The following is a 14,594-nucleotide window of genomic DNA, read 5'->3' as shown; positions in this document are numbered from 1 at the left end:
GTTGAAATCGCAGCCTTGAACCTAAAACCCTCAATTTTTTAATTGTTTCCCTATGAGGAGTTCCGAAAATATGAAAATGAATGGTTCCTAAAAGCTGGAACATTAGTTTTCAGTCGAAATAGTAATTCAGCTGAAGATGTCAATTCATAATGAACATTAATAAATGTATCCATACTTTACACACTGCATATTCTAGTAGATTCTCAACCACTGTTTTTCTCAATATATTTCTAATAGGCGAGCAGTTTTGTTTATCCTAAATGAAAACTCAATATTGCAATCAAATGCCTCGCACCGGTACCACGTGCTTTGAACAGTAGAAGGAAAAAACACCCGCCAAAATTTCTCCAAATTTTTATGCTTAGCAAGCTTTGATGTGGTTTCGAGTACTCGTGAACTTTGGATGGTCGTTTCTAATGCCTGGCCCATGGTGATGGTGAAAACAATCCCGCCAAAGGAAACGAAAATCGGTTGACAAACGGGTGCCATGACTTTTGGTTCGTGGGAATAAAAACGTAAGTTGTATAGGAGGGTCCCTCTTCTTAGGTGGGAGGGGCTCAAAACTATTACCTCGACCTTTCTCATGTCCGTTTACATCACTGTACCAAATTTCAAGTTGATCGGTTGAGCGGTGTGGATTTGTATAAGGTGCATATGTATATACAAACATATATAGCCCAACTCATCTTTATATATTAGAAGATATCTATTTTCAAAAGGTATCTCGAAAACAAGAGCTGGTAAACTAAATGAATATTTGGAATCAGAACCCCAAAATGAGTAAACTTTTAGCTTAGCTTAGCTTAGCTTAGTTGACTACTCATATCCACCTTAAATCGTTGAACTTGAAGTGCTTAGATAGGATCATTCATTTAAAACTTAAAATAGCATATTTAATTAGACTTTGTTCAACTTACGCACTTCAAATTCCACGATCGCTGGCGTGGCTAAGCAGAACAAGTTCTACCTTACCAATGGTTGCTACTCCGTGATTGATCGAGGCCATCAGTTTTGTTCAAGGGCCAAAAGAATGGTGCTTGGGACTAGCAGTTCATTCACAATGCACAAAACTCATGCTCTCCCTTTGAAAAATGATCAATAACGGCGCCGGCCACGTCCTAGTAGTCAATGAGGAATGAAGGAAGGAATGTTAGTAGGATACTTCAAAGGATCAACTAACAACCTTTTGTCCCTTTATATTCCAAAGATTAATTTTGAAAAATCCAGAAACAAAGGTAAGTCAATATCTCCAACTATAGAAACCGTCTATACGTCTGCGAATCTTTATTAAAATATCCAAGGAAAGGGTTGTGTTAGTAGAGGAAAGGTTTTAGATCAGGATCCATTTTGGTGAATGGTACGATCGGGTTTTTCTACACCTCCTATGCTCCTAGGTTTTTCTTAAGGAAACTCCTAATTTCTATTTTTGAGGCAGTGATTAAAAGTTTAATAGTTAAGTAAAAAATGTGTTAAAATTTTCTTTAATTTAACTTGTTTTCCTAATTCTTGTTCCTGATTCACTTAACGTATTTTCAAAAACGACCCTTTAGAGTAAAGATATTTTAATCATACTTCGAAGAATATTTACAAGGAGATATTTAAAATAATAAAATTGTTTGATAGATGAAGTGAATCTCCTTTTTGTTCATTTTAATTTTTAACTTGTTATGTAGATTACCATAACTGAATAAGATCGTTTTTGGAAACTCATCTGTGCAATCGAATTCTTTGCCTCATACTGATTCCACAATTGCACGAAGAACAAATCAATATATTAAAACAAGGAAAAAAAAATTGCAAAAAATGATTCATACTATAAAAATTAGTTCTTATTATCATCCAACAAGATCTCCTTGCATCAACCAGAATCGAAAGATTTTACCCAACAACTACCTAAACCGTGTATTTCACTTTAAAGCTAAATGAATGGAATAGAAGTTTTCTAACTGAATGAATTTCTTTCTTTTTACCCTTATAATTTTTCTTTAACTTTTGCGCTCAGGTTTAGCGCAAATTAAAGCAATCGTTGCTTTTCGCGTCCCCCAATTGCACTCTTCTGATGCCTTGGCACCATGCTGCTAAACTAAAGAGTGAAACATATGGAGTGATATTTGTTTTTTATAAACACCTGTCAGTGATACCTATCAAACTTCTCAGCTCACCGAAGACCGTGAATGGATGGGTTTGTACTTTTCCCAGTTATGAAAAACCTAGGCCGTTCTGGTGTTCACAAGACAAGGCCCAAGTCTGATTTTTAATATTATCGCTTTGTCACAGTTTTGAATCATTGCTGCTCCATTATTTTCACATCAATACTACTTGAAACACGAGAACTTTCTTGATATAAATTTGAACATTTTTTACTATAAAATATAGGAAAAGGGTACTTATCTGCGAGTCTTTATTCCTAAAGTTTTGTTTACCAAGACAGGCCAGTACTGGTTTAAGTCGTTCTTCCTCCAACCCATTTTTCGAATATATTTCAATCACATGAATGAATTAGATGGAGTACGCGAGAGTGGAAATCACAAATCTATCAATTCGATACGAATGAAAAAAGGGACGAAGACACTCGCGGAGACCGGAAAATGCACATGGTGGATGATTTTTCGAAACAAAAATTTGAAAATTCAGAGCTTTAAAGAAACTTTAACTCTGGAACCCACTACCGATCAACTTCACTTTCAAAACTGGACCGCTGGAACCGATTTCTTGCGAGAATTCACTAAATTTTAATTGTTCCCGGACACGCAAAAATTTGTACGAGCGAAAACAAAACACGACCGCACTCGACCAAGGCTTGCTTAGCTCTCCCCCCAAAATGAGTAAACTTTTAAAAGAAAAATGTTTTTTTTGTTTAAATTAACCTTTTTCTCGCTGTGTAGTCATTTTGGCTTCTAAGTTAATGGAATATTCGTAAAATGATTTTTTAAGACGTAAGATAGTGTGAAACTTAAAACCAATGCAATTTTTCTTATGAAATGGGTTATTTCTTCTTAATTATTGAGTGTCTGCAATAAAAGTGAATTCATTTTAAATTTGTCGGTCGGTGGAGAGTGCTTGTATAAGCCGATTTTTAAATTAAAAGACGCTAGTATAAGATTGCCAGATTACCCAGTTTTATCCGGGTTTTCCCGGATATTTGATACTAAATTTGAGAACAGTTCGGCCCGACCTGGTTGCCCGGACTTCATTAAAAAATGCCCGAATTTTGCCCGCATTTATTCACTTAATTTGCCAAATCAAACAAAAAACAACAAACACCTCCAAAACGAAATTTTTTGAGCAAGTTTTATAAAAATAATCATAAAAGGTTTTTTGGAAGCCTAAAATACGGTCCAAAATCTACCGATAAGCTTTGATAAAAAAAATTGTAATTTTTTTCTTGATTTTTGTTGAGGAATTTCTGAGATTTGACAAAATTTGCCCGGATATTACCCAGATTTATGGTCGTCAATTTGAAATCAAATGCCCTGATTTTGCCAGGTTTTCATTTACGATACGTGCTGGAAAAGTCCTGAAACCTTACGCTAGAACCATAGCTCTTATATTTTTAAAATAGTTCTAAACCAGAAAAAACTTATTTGTTTTTTTTCCAAATCATCCAATTTATTAACTGAATATGAAAGTAAAAATAGTGATTTCTTATTTAGTTTTAGGAAAATAAACATGGTTTCAAATCTGTCCATTTGGACATTTGTGGAAAGGGCTAAGGGTTTGTCAGATTTCAATGTTTGTCCACTAAGGTGGAAGGGTGGAGGCGGTAAAAAACTCAGTTTTCTGTCCACGTCCCCTTGGCCGTAATTGGTTCGCTGGATGTTGATCCGCAGGAATTCAGAGTTCGAATGAAACGCGGCTTCACGTTTATGTTCACACAGGAAAGCTCATAGGGATTTCTCCAATGGCAGATGATTGTCCAATGATTAGATCTGGGAGTCCAAGATTCTTGTGAGCTATGCCTACCAAATAGTAAATAGTTATCCTGGAAAATTAACAATGCAATTAACTTTAATTTTTAACTTTGATTTTGAACCTTTATTTTAATAAATTTTAAGGTGATTGCATTTGAAGTGCAGATGCAAAAATGCTTAAGGTTTGACGCAAGTTATGCTACAAAAAACGTCTATATTATACCCAAATGTTAATTTTTTCAGTTTTATCAATCACTTTGGTGCATTCGAGACAGATAAATTAAATTGAAATATTTCCGAATAAATCACAATGAACCCGCCACAAAACAACAGCAGAAAATCATTCCGGTTCCGACCGGCCCACCGATTGTGCATCTAAGGTCGGGCTTCATCTTCACCTGTTTCTTGAGAGTTTGCACAGAAGGAAGGCCCTTCTTCTCCAATGTAAGATGACTGTCAGTCATATATGTATGTAGGTTGGTATGCATGTGTATAGGTTACAGCACCAGGTTCCGAAATACCCTCTCGGGACTCGGTAGTATTCAAAAATTTATGGTTTCCCGCTTCATCGCAAACACACGCCACGTCACACACTCAGGACGAGCAGAAAAGGGTCCCGAAAATAAAAGGAGCCCACCCAGCGAACGAAGCGTTTGGCAGTCGGTCGATTCGGGAACCGGAAACAGAAGGCAATAGCGTAGGGGTCCTTTTCCAGCCCAGGGAAGGTTGGAATAAGACGGAATCCCCACGGAGACGAGTATTAGGTGGCATTTCCGTTGGATGAGTTTTCCTGACCTTCCCTTCACTCCGGCCGGATTCAGATCCGGATGGGGGAGGATCTACACAGCAGCACAGAAGGCAGGAAGTGGTACCCGGTTTCCTTGATGATGGTGACAAAACCGAGCTAAGGAGGTTCTTCTTTTCTTGAGTTCCTCTTTCCCTTGTCTTCCGGGGGATCCTTTTTCCGGACCGGGCGGGATTCGTTGGGCTCGTTAGGTTGTGCCTCCCGGAGATGATGAGCATTTTACTGGCGCGGCGTACGTAATAGGAAATAAGGATATCGATTTTTATCTTCAAGATGTTGATGATAAATGTTTGATAAGCTGTCGTTGTTCGACTTTAAATATTTCATTTCCTCGGAAGGTGACATCTCGATGATGCTTTTCGATTGACAATTGACCTGTCCAATCAAATGTTGTTGTTGATTGATTTTGAAGGGGTGGTAGAATAAATGGAATTTTCTGGAAACTGATTACCAATTGTACTTCAGTGCTCATTTGTCACTGTATAAAGTTGCATTATGTCAGGACCCTCCCTTCTTATGGGGATATAAAAACCGGGACAGGGGCTTCGATACCATTTTTATTGCATTACCGTAATCCGGGGTAATATTGATCCCTTTTTTTTTTAAATATTTTTCGATTATTTTTTCTGTTAAGAGGAATGTGGCGACGACTATACACACAGCGATCACCAGGCGATACGCTATAGCGTAGGAGACCGAAATCCGGTAGCAGTAAGGCAACTGCCAGTGCACGAGCGGAAATGGAAGACTAAAGTTTTCGACAAGGAAGTGTGCACCGAAGCTGTATACATGCAGGAGGCATCCCAGGTCCATAATGCTGAGCAGCTGACGAAAATGATGGTAGCGGTGTGCGACATGACCATGCCCAGAAGAAATACACCGAAGTGGTGGCGACGACCGGCTTACTGGTGGACCTCAGAAATAGCTGATCTTCGTACTAGCTGTATAAAAGCCATACGACGAGCTCAACGGGCGAGAAACGAAGCCGATAGAGAAACGAGAGGTGCCGTGTATCGAGCAGCCAGGGTGGCACTTAAGCGAGCTATTAAATCAAGCATAGAGAGCTGCTACAGAGCGTTATGCCAGAGCGTAGATGATAACCCATGGGGCCAAGCCTACAAAGTTGCACTGGCGAGATTCGGTGGCCCAAGCTCGCCGACCGTACGACGCGGGTTCTCACGACATCGAGCCAGTAACGAATGAGGAACTTGTGGCTATTGCCAAGAAACTTGCAGTGAATAAGGCCCCTGGTCTGGATGGAATCCCAAATGCAGTGCTGAAGGTGGTGGTACAGACCATTCCGGATACTTTCAGAGTGGTGCTACAAAAGTGTCTCGACGAGGGGTCGTTTCCCAATTCGTGGAAAACGGCGAAGCTGGTACTACTACCGGAACCTGGGAAACCCCCAGGGCACCTGTCATCATACAGACCCATTTGTCTGCTAGACACCCTTGGTAAGCTAATGGAGAGGATAATATTCAACAGACTTATTATCAACACAGAAGGCGAAAGTGGACTGTCGGACAGACAGTTCGGTTTTCGAAAAGGGAGATCTACGGTGGACGCCATCCGAATGGTGACAGAGTACGCGAAGCTTTCCCAATTCGTGGAAAACGGCGAAGTTGGTGCTACTACCGAAATCCGGGAAACCCCCAGGGCATCCATCATCATATAGACCCATTTGTCTGCTGGACACCCTTGGTAAGCTACTGGAGAGGATAATATTAAACAGACTTATTATCTACACAGAAGGCGGAAGTGGACTGTCGGACAGACAGTTCGGTTTTCGGAAAGGGAGATCTACGGTGGACGCCATCCGTATGGTGACAGAGTACGCGAAGCGCGCATATAAAAAGAAGCGAACAGGTGTTCGTCACTGCGCCATTGTGACGATCGACGTTAAGAATGCCTTCAACAATGCCAGCTGGGAAGCGATTGCCAAAGCGCTTCACAGGATGCTTGTTCCCAATACTCTCTGCAGGATAATAGGAAGCTTCTTCGAAAATCGAATCCTGACGTACGAAACCGAAACTGGGATACGATCTACTGCCCTAACAGCGGGTGTTCCACAGGGTTCCATACTCGGACCTGTGCTTTGGAATGCCATGTATAATGAGGTGTTAACGCTGAAACTACCAGCAGGCGTGCAGATAGTCGGATTTGCTGACGATATCGTGCTCATGATTACCGGCGAAACAATCGAGGAGGTAGAAGACCTTGCAACGGTGTCCGTAGAAAGGGTTGGCATCTGGATGGAGGGAGTTAAGCTTCAGATAGCTCACCATAAAACTGAAGTTCTGCTCGTGACCAATAAAAGAGTTGTGCCGCACATGGAGATTAATGTTGGAGGGCACACGACATCTTCGAAACAGCAGCTGAAATACCTTGGAGTAATGGTCGATCATCGCTTAAGTTTTGGTGCGCATGTCAAATACTGTTGCGAAAGTGCATCGAAAGTCATAGATTCATTGGCCTGGATTATGCCGAACTGCCATGGTCCGAAGCTTAGCAAGAGATGTCTCCTTGCGAGCGTAGCACTGTCGAAACTACGATACGGTGGAGCGGCCTGGAGCTCCGCGATAGAGGTAGAGCGCAACAGATCCAAATTACGCAGCACACATCGGCTTATAGCCATGAGAGTTTCCTGTGCATACACGACCATATCAGCAGATGCAGCTTTTGTCATCGCGGGCATGATTCCCATCGCTATAACTTTGGCGGCGGATATGGAGTGTTACAATGCAAGAACTGTTATAGGAGTGCGTAAAATTCAACGAGCAGCGTCAATGCTCAAGTGGCAGGAGCAATGGGACGCATCGAACAACGCAAGATGGACGCATAGGCTAATTCCGAGACTTTCAGACTGGGTAAATCGGAAGTATGGAGAGTTAAATTCTACCTGACGCAGTTCCTTTGGGGTCATGGGTTCTGCAAGCAATACCTTCATCGGTTTAAGTTTATCAGCTCGCCTTTTTGCCCGGAATGCGTAGATATGGAGGAATCGGCAGAACATGTTATCTTTGTCTGCCCAAGGTTCATTTCAAGGCGTCAACAACTTCAGAATTTGAACGCGGAAAATATTGTGAGTGAAATATATAGCGACGAACAGTCGTGGCGTGCTATAGTCGACGAAATCTCGCAAATCATGCGCGATCTGATAAGAATCAGGAAAAATGATGAACGGAGAGAGCGAGATAGTCAACCAAATTTGACAAGCTAACGGAAAGTCTTGGGCCTCGTATGACACCACAATTCAAAAGCAACGCGATCTTAGGGCGCGGTATAAACCTCATCTGGACTCATACGTGTGGTGGTGTTCCTGCAGCAAAAGGAAGTGGAGATACCATTCGGGGTGGCCGTGACGAGATTCTGGCTTGGTAGTTTCTCAATCGGCCATGCCTTGGTGGTAAAAAATCCTGCGGGAATGGATGCTGTGACGTGCGTGAGTTACTTTAAAAGCGTTACCTAACCGGCACACGTCTCGGGGTTTTCCGTACCAGTCTGAAGTTGGCGATAGGGAAAAGGAGAAAGACCAAAATTGAGAAAGTGGAAAAGGGTGAGATGTGTAAGTGTATGAGCACAACCTACCCCTTGATGTAGTATTATAGGGTGAAACCAAGGGACACATCTGGCACACGAAGCCCAAAGTGGTTTTAGTGGGATGAATCCACTCACCGCAGCAAACACCCGGCTGTTATGGTTTGAACTCAAATTTCCATCTTGTAAAAAAACCCATAAGACATATACCGTCTTAGCCGATTAGGCTTTACAGACTGAATAAATGACGTGGACAACTTTTTTTTTTTTTTTAATATATCTTTATTAGTACCAATTCATCATTACATTTATATAACATTAATACATTAAATTAGGTGTTCAGTTCAATAATGAACTTTCAGAGCCCTATAGTTTAATAATCACTTAAATTTATTTATTCGACTTAAATTTGCTGAGCACAATCAAGCATTTTTATAAAGGAGAACATCCTGTAGTGAAAAAAAAAATTTTTAAACTAAAAACTAAAGCTATCCTAAAATTAAACTAATTGTAGAGAGAGCGAATCTCTGCGATGGAAGACTGCATCGATTTGCCTCTGAAGTTGGAGATGATTTTGTTGGCCATCTCTTCGATAGATTCAATGCCTGCAATCCGATGAAGATCTTCGTCGCGCAGCAGCTAGACCAAATCGGAACTGCACACGGAATCTTGGATGGCAAGATGAAATGCCGGATTACCGAGCCCTGAGCATGCTGGTCGGATTGGATTCGCTAGAAAATCGCAGGAAGGATTTGACAAGTGGAAGATTTTATTCGCCATACATGCTTTCGCAAATATCCCCCAACGAAGGACGCAGTAGTCTACGCAGCGTAAGGCCATTCCAGCTTTTAAACAGAATACAGAATTACGCGAAAAACGAACAGGATGATGGCACTTTACAATGCACACGTAGAAGAAATTAATCTTAATATGTCCAGAAACCAAATCAAAGATAGTATTAAGAAGTGTTTTACATAAAATTATGATCGATGTTAATTTTTAAGTTTAAATTCAGATAAAAGGCTTAAGCCTAGGATCATCATCAATAAATAAATAAATAAATAGTCGAAGTTATATACTGTTACTGCTAACGGTAATTACTGTAGGGAATAAAGGCAGGTGTAAATAAATAAAATTTAATAATAAAACATATTAAATTAGAAATAGGAAATTATGGAGATTTTGAATATAATATAATGGACACAATGTCTTGGTTTGAGAAAATATAAAAATCCTTCAGCAATGACCATTGTAAGGCCCCCCGGAACGACTAAAAAGAGCTTTCCGGTTACTGGTATGAAGGGAGAGAGAATAATGATATCCTCTCGCCCTATTGAATGGGGAAGGAGAACTTGCAGAGTTTCATTTGTATGGAAAAGGAGCATGTGTAGAGTTTCTCTTGAGCGAGAAAAAAACGGCCAGGCGGGAAATAAGGCATGCAAACAGGGTTGTCAACATTTGTTTTTAAAAATCAGGGAAATTGTAAAATAAAAATCAGGCGAAATCAGGCTACGAAAGAGTAACGGAAATTTCGCTCAAAGTGGTGACAGTGTTGTGAACCTATTTCGTTGAATAATTCTTACTTAATCAAAGCAACAGTAAGATTCTCTTTAATTCTCTTATTCAAATAACAATTAAAGAGAATCTTTCCATTGCTTTGATTCAGCCACATTTCCACTATTTACCTTCAGCAATGGTACCTAATCCAGTTTTTACTACCCACTTTTCATCACATTCGCAAAAGTCAGGCAAAATCAGGCATATTTTCAAAAATCAGGGAAATTCAACGGCTTATCAGGTTGTCAGGCGTGCCTCGAAAAATCAGCAATCCCTGAAAAATCAGGCATATTGGCATCTCAGCATGCAAAGCAATTCCGTTTACAGACGAAGTTCTTAGCATGATGCCTCTAGATATGGTGGTCTCACTTTGGCAAAAAGTAGGCGAGGGTAGGATGCGGTGGAAGGGGCGCAATTTTGACAGCTGGCTGTTGGATGGTCAAAAAAACTTGAAAGCAGGCAGTGTAATTAAAGAATTGTTTTAGTAGTGGTATGATCTGTGACGTCACTATCATAAAAGATTTCCTTCGAAGGATTATTTTCCCGTTCTCCCGTTCTGTCTTCAAATCATTTGCACCAAGAACCACAAAGCAAGCTTGAGGGCAGTATAAGGAACAGGAGAAGGTACAATCTTGACAATATACAAATAACGCGGAAGGAACATGTCTTCATCCTTCCGGAATCTTCCCTGTTTGGTAAATTGCATATATATTTTTTTTTAAATTTCGTTTGAGATTTTATGTTTCTTTTTTATTATTCAGATATTTTCTCACCGGAATGCGGCTGGAAGTGAACTACCGATTGAGAATCAAACTCAGGGAATCGCTTACAACTGAACCAAAATTTAGCAATTGTGAGTATGCATATTTCCGGTTATTTATTTTCGTTAACAAATCATCATTTCACCGATCAAAAACTTCAGCAACACGGCCAGCGATATAGACATGGTGCTGGACTTGATTCCGCAGCACCCATCGGAAGTGAAATGTTGACCAGAGCTGAACGGTTGAAAACAGTTCGTCAAAAAAAAAAACAAGAAAGGAGGTAAAAAGAAAACGGCAGCCGCCTGAGGTTCGATGTCTTCATCCTTATCAAATTCTAAATATTTTATGGATCATTGCAACTAGCATTTACTGTCGACTCAGATTGTAACCAAGAACCGGTCATTTCTGCAAATTATTTATCAATTTATCTATGCTGAAGCAAAACAGAATATAAATGAGGTTTAAGTAAGAATTCCCTAAGACATTATTTCTGCAAAAAAAAAAATCGATATGTTTAAATCAGTTTGTAGTTAATTTAAAACGTTCAACCGTAATACAGGTGTGGGATTGTGTTTTGTCAAAGCTTATGATCCAAGCTTTCCGGAGAAAAAAGAGTAAAATTTTAAAATCGCCAGTAGGTACATACTGTTTTGACCAACATTTTTATCATGATAATTTATAATGCTAGCAAATCGTCGGCCACTTCTTCTACACAATTTCAAAAACCAAATCCCCTTTTGTTATGGTTTCCATGCAAAACCATGAAACTAACTACCTTAGCTGATAGTACATTGATCCTTCTCCCTTTTTCGTAAACATTACAGCCAGCTGTCAAAACTTTTTTCAATATGGCTGAACTGCGATTTGACATGTGAGACCACCATATCTAGAGGCATCATGGTTCTTAGAGTGAGTGTCGGTCGTTATACTAAAAACAAAAAAAAAATTAAGTGTAGTGTAGAAAGAAAGATGGTGGAAAAAGCGGTCGTTCTCGACAATTACTACATTCAATTCGATCCTAATCCTCTCTGTTTGTGTTTCATTTGCTCCTATTAGGTTGTTTAAGTTTTTCCATACTTCCTTATGGGTGGATTTCTGCAAAACCTTGTGATGAAAAATCTTCCTCGCCGCAGCTTTAGCACTATTAAGTTGTTTTGATACTTGGAACAGAAAGTCCTTTAAGTCACCATTGTTGGGGTGCTTCTTACATCGCGCAAAAGCTTTTTCCTTAATCAGCATCAATTCCATACATCTATAATCATCCATGGACAGTAACCCCTGATTTTAACTTCGGCAGATATTGCCTTGGAAAATCTATCTTTCAGTTGCTTGTATAACAAGCAGAGTTTTTCTAGTTTTTCTACGGTACTGTACATACAGGCGATGTTATGGAACTCGGTTTGGATTTTCAGTATTGTTTCAACAAGAAAATTACTGATTTTAGAACAGTAAAATAATCTGATGAAATGACTTCCGTTGGATACAATATCATTCAAAAAAAAAAAAAAAGGGTTTCCAGAATTTAAGAGGTACCATATGCCATGGTTTTGAAATCATATTTTGAAATAAGTTGGGGCATTTCCAATCGTGCAGCTTGTTGGGCTCAAACAAATTCAGTTTTAGTTCAAAGTAAAAAATATGTACAAAATTCAAAAACAAACAAAATAAAATTAACGATTATATATGATGAAATTCAGGAAACGTTTAACCAGTAAAGTTGTATGTTTCAAATTCGTTATTATGTGCTTTGAAGGGACTTTTTATAAACAGAACCTTTGTTAGGCAAGTTTTGAGCTCTGCAGGTATTTTTCGTTAAAATAAACATGGGACAGTTGGTTGCTTGGGTAACGTCTTGGTAAACAAAAGGAATAGGCTTTGTCTGTAAATTTGCTACGTAAGCCGCTCATCTGTGCGCCATTGGACGATTTTTTTTTATTGCCTATGTTAAACCAGAGATGACAACGGAGCTTGCTATATGTTCAATTGTGAAAAACAATTGTTCGACTGAAGGTAAAATGGAAAACACGTCAAAATGTTTCCCAATTAGAAGGAGAAGTTCGAGGACAAGCTGTGTAGTATAAAAAGACATAAAAATTACAGTAAATTTTATTCTGAATTGAACAGCTAAGCAGCGCACTCTGCAGTTATGGAAATATTGTTTGTGTTATTGGCAATTTCGGTTGCTGCACAGGTAAGCCATAATTGTTGTTATTGTAAATTTACTTAAAAAATTTCCTGATTTTAGGCATCGTTCGAACCACCCGTTCCAGCGAGTCTTTCCGATGAGAAAATTAGACAAACTCGTATGGTCAACGCCAACATAGCTTCCACTGGACAGTTTCCGTACTTTGCAACCATTCTCAGTAAAGTGACAAATTTATGTGGCGGCTCAATTATTGGCAAAAGATGGATATTGACAGCTGCTCACTGTGTTGATGCTGAGACTAGCTACGAGATACTAGTTGGCAGTGCTGATCTTAATCGTGGAACAAAATTTATTACCCAGGAAAAATACATTCATCCCGAATACGACTGGTTATATCTTCAAAACGATATCGCTCTGTTGCATCTTTCGAGCGATATTGAATACACAGGTAAGTAATACCACCCTTCACATTATGTATCATCAAAAAGAATAGAATTCTTTGTTAAGTTTCGTTTCCATGAAAGCGGATGGATTTTTAGCTGTTGATACTGATCTATATTCTTGCGTTCTGAAGATTCTTAAATGCGGAATCGTGCAGAAATGAGAAATGATCAGTAGATAATCGAGCTAAGCTTCTCTAAAATGTTAACTTAATAACGTTTTTGACGCGTGCGGCGAGTTGAAGCGCTTGTTGAAAGAATTATTAAGGAATGAATCAGATGTCAAGCATCAGATGGGCCAAATTGTGTACTAACCCCATGCATTCCTTAAAAGTTGCTCTAGACCTAATTAGCCAACCCTATAACACTTTATCCAAGATAGCACATCTGATGCTTGGCTATCCTCCTATGCTTTATTTCTACACAATTCTTTTATCAGAGTGTCAACTCGCCGCTCGTGCCAATAACATGATGAAATGAATAATTATTTCGGTGATTTAGCTTCATCATTAATCTAAAATTTGCTTCTGTATCCAATTTCAGATAACGTCAAGCCAATCAGTTTACCAAACATTGGCGAAACCAACTCGTTTGAAGGCTACAACTCAATAGACATGGGATTTGGGAAAACGAGTGACTCATCTGGCTTGAGTGAAAATCTAAGATACGCAGAAGTGAAGGTTATTTCCAACTCGGAGTGCATTCCAATATTTGGACCGAGAACCGTGGTCGATTCGACATTGTGCGCTAAAGGACTTGCGGGACAAAGTATCTGTAAAAGTGATTCAGGGGGTCCTCTTGTTTACAATAACATACAAATCGGGGTTAATTCATTCGTTCATTTTTACGGTTGTAGCACAGGAAAACCGTTTGGAACCGTTCGAATTACAAGTGTTCGTCAATGGATTCAGAACATAACTGGAATATGAGGTAAATTATTTTCGTTCACATGCTTTTGAAAAATGATGAAATATACCCAAATTTCTCTGCAAATAGAACTATGTTATTAAATGGCAACCAAATCAAATAAAAGATTATAACTCTGAATCAGATAGGATTTAGAACATCCAAAATAGAAATACAAAAATAAAAGTCATGCATACAAAGTTTTAATGCAATGTTCGCCTTGTGCTAATTTACTTATATGCAATTTTGAACTGCCCCTTGACCAGGCTTGGGACTCAAACACTATTACATTTGAATTTGTTATTAGATGTACATTACATCGTGTCGTATCCCGCTTTGAAGTCGATTTATAGGTAGTGCGTAGGGACTTGGTGTTTACGGCATTTTTGGAGGATTTGTCTCAATGTGAAGATCTGGTCCGTCGTATACCTCAATAAAGCTGGCCTGATGACTTCCCACGAATATGTTTGCTTGTGGCGTTAGGCGGCGGGTTAGGATTCGAGACAACACAGGGATCGCTCGATAGTT

The 14,594-nt window shown here is 39.3% G+C and overlaps 1 protein-coding gene across 1 annotated transcript; it reads left to right on the top strand.

Annotated features, from left to right (window-relative positions):
• The first annotated feature begins 12,628 nt into the window (after window positions 1-12,628).
• LOC129747879 (collagenase-like) lies at window positions 12,629-14,282 on the top strand. Its single transcript, XM_055742258.1, has 3 exons — window positions 12,629-12,765; window positions 12,820-13,168; window positions 13,704-14,282. Exons 1-3 carry the CDS (start codon window positions 12,721-12,723, stop codon window positions 14,087-14,089), a joined length of 780 nt encoding a protein of 259 aa, XP_055598233.1. The 5' UTR covers window positions 12,629-12,720; the 3' UTR covers window positions 14,090-14,282.
• The last annotated feature ends 312 nt before the right edge of the window (window positions 14,283-14,594 follow it).

Source organism: Uranotaenia lowii, chromosome 2 (assembly GCF_029784155.1).
Source record: "Uranotaenia lowii strain MFRU-FL chromosome 2, ASM2978415v1, whole genome shotgun sequence".
In the NCBI taxonomy this organism is placed as follows: Eukaryota; Metazoa; Arthropoda; class Insecta; order Diptera; family Culicidae; genus Uranotaenia; species Uranotaenia lowii.
Note: the sequence above shows the minus strand (reverse complement) of the source record. Positions and strands in the feature narration are given on the sequence as shown.

Excerpts from the sequence above, each read along its gene's own strand:
- LOC129747879 (XM_055742258.1), top strand. The coding sequence starts at position 12,721 with ATGGAAATATTGTTTGTGTTATTGGCAATTTCGGTTGCTGCACAG. Across the intron at positions 12,766-12,819 it reads CAATTTCGGTTGCTGCACAG|GCATCGTTCGAACCACCCGT; the intron begins GTAAGCCATAAT and ends TCCTGATTTTAG. Across the intron at positions 13,169-13,703 it reads GAGCGATATTGAATACACAG|ATAACGTCAAGCCAATCAGT; the intron begins GTAAGTAATACC and ends ATCCAATTTCAG.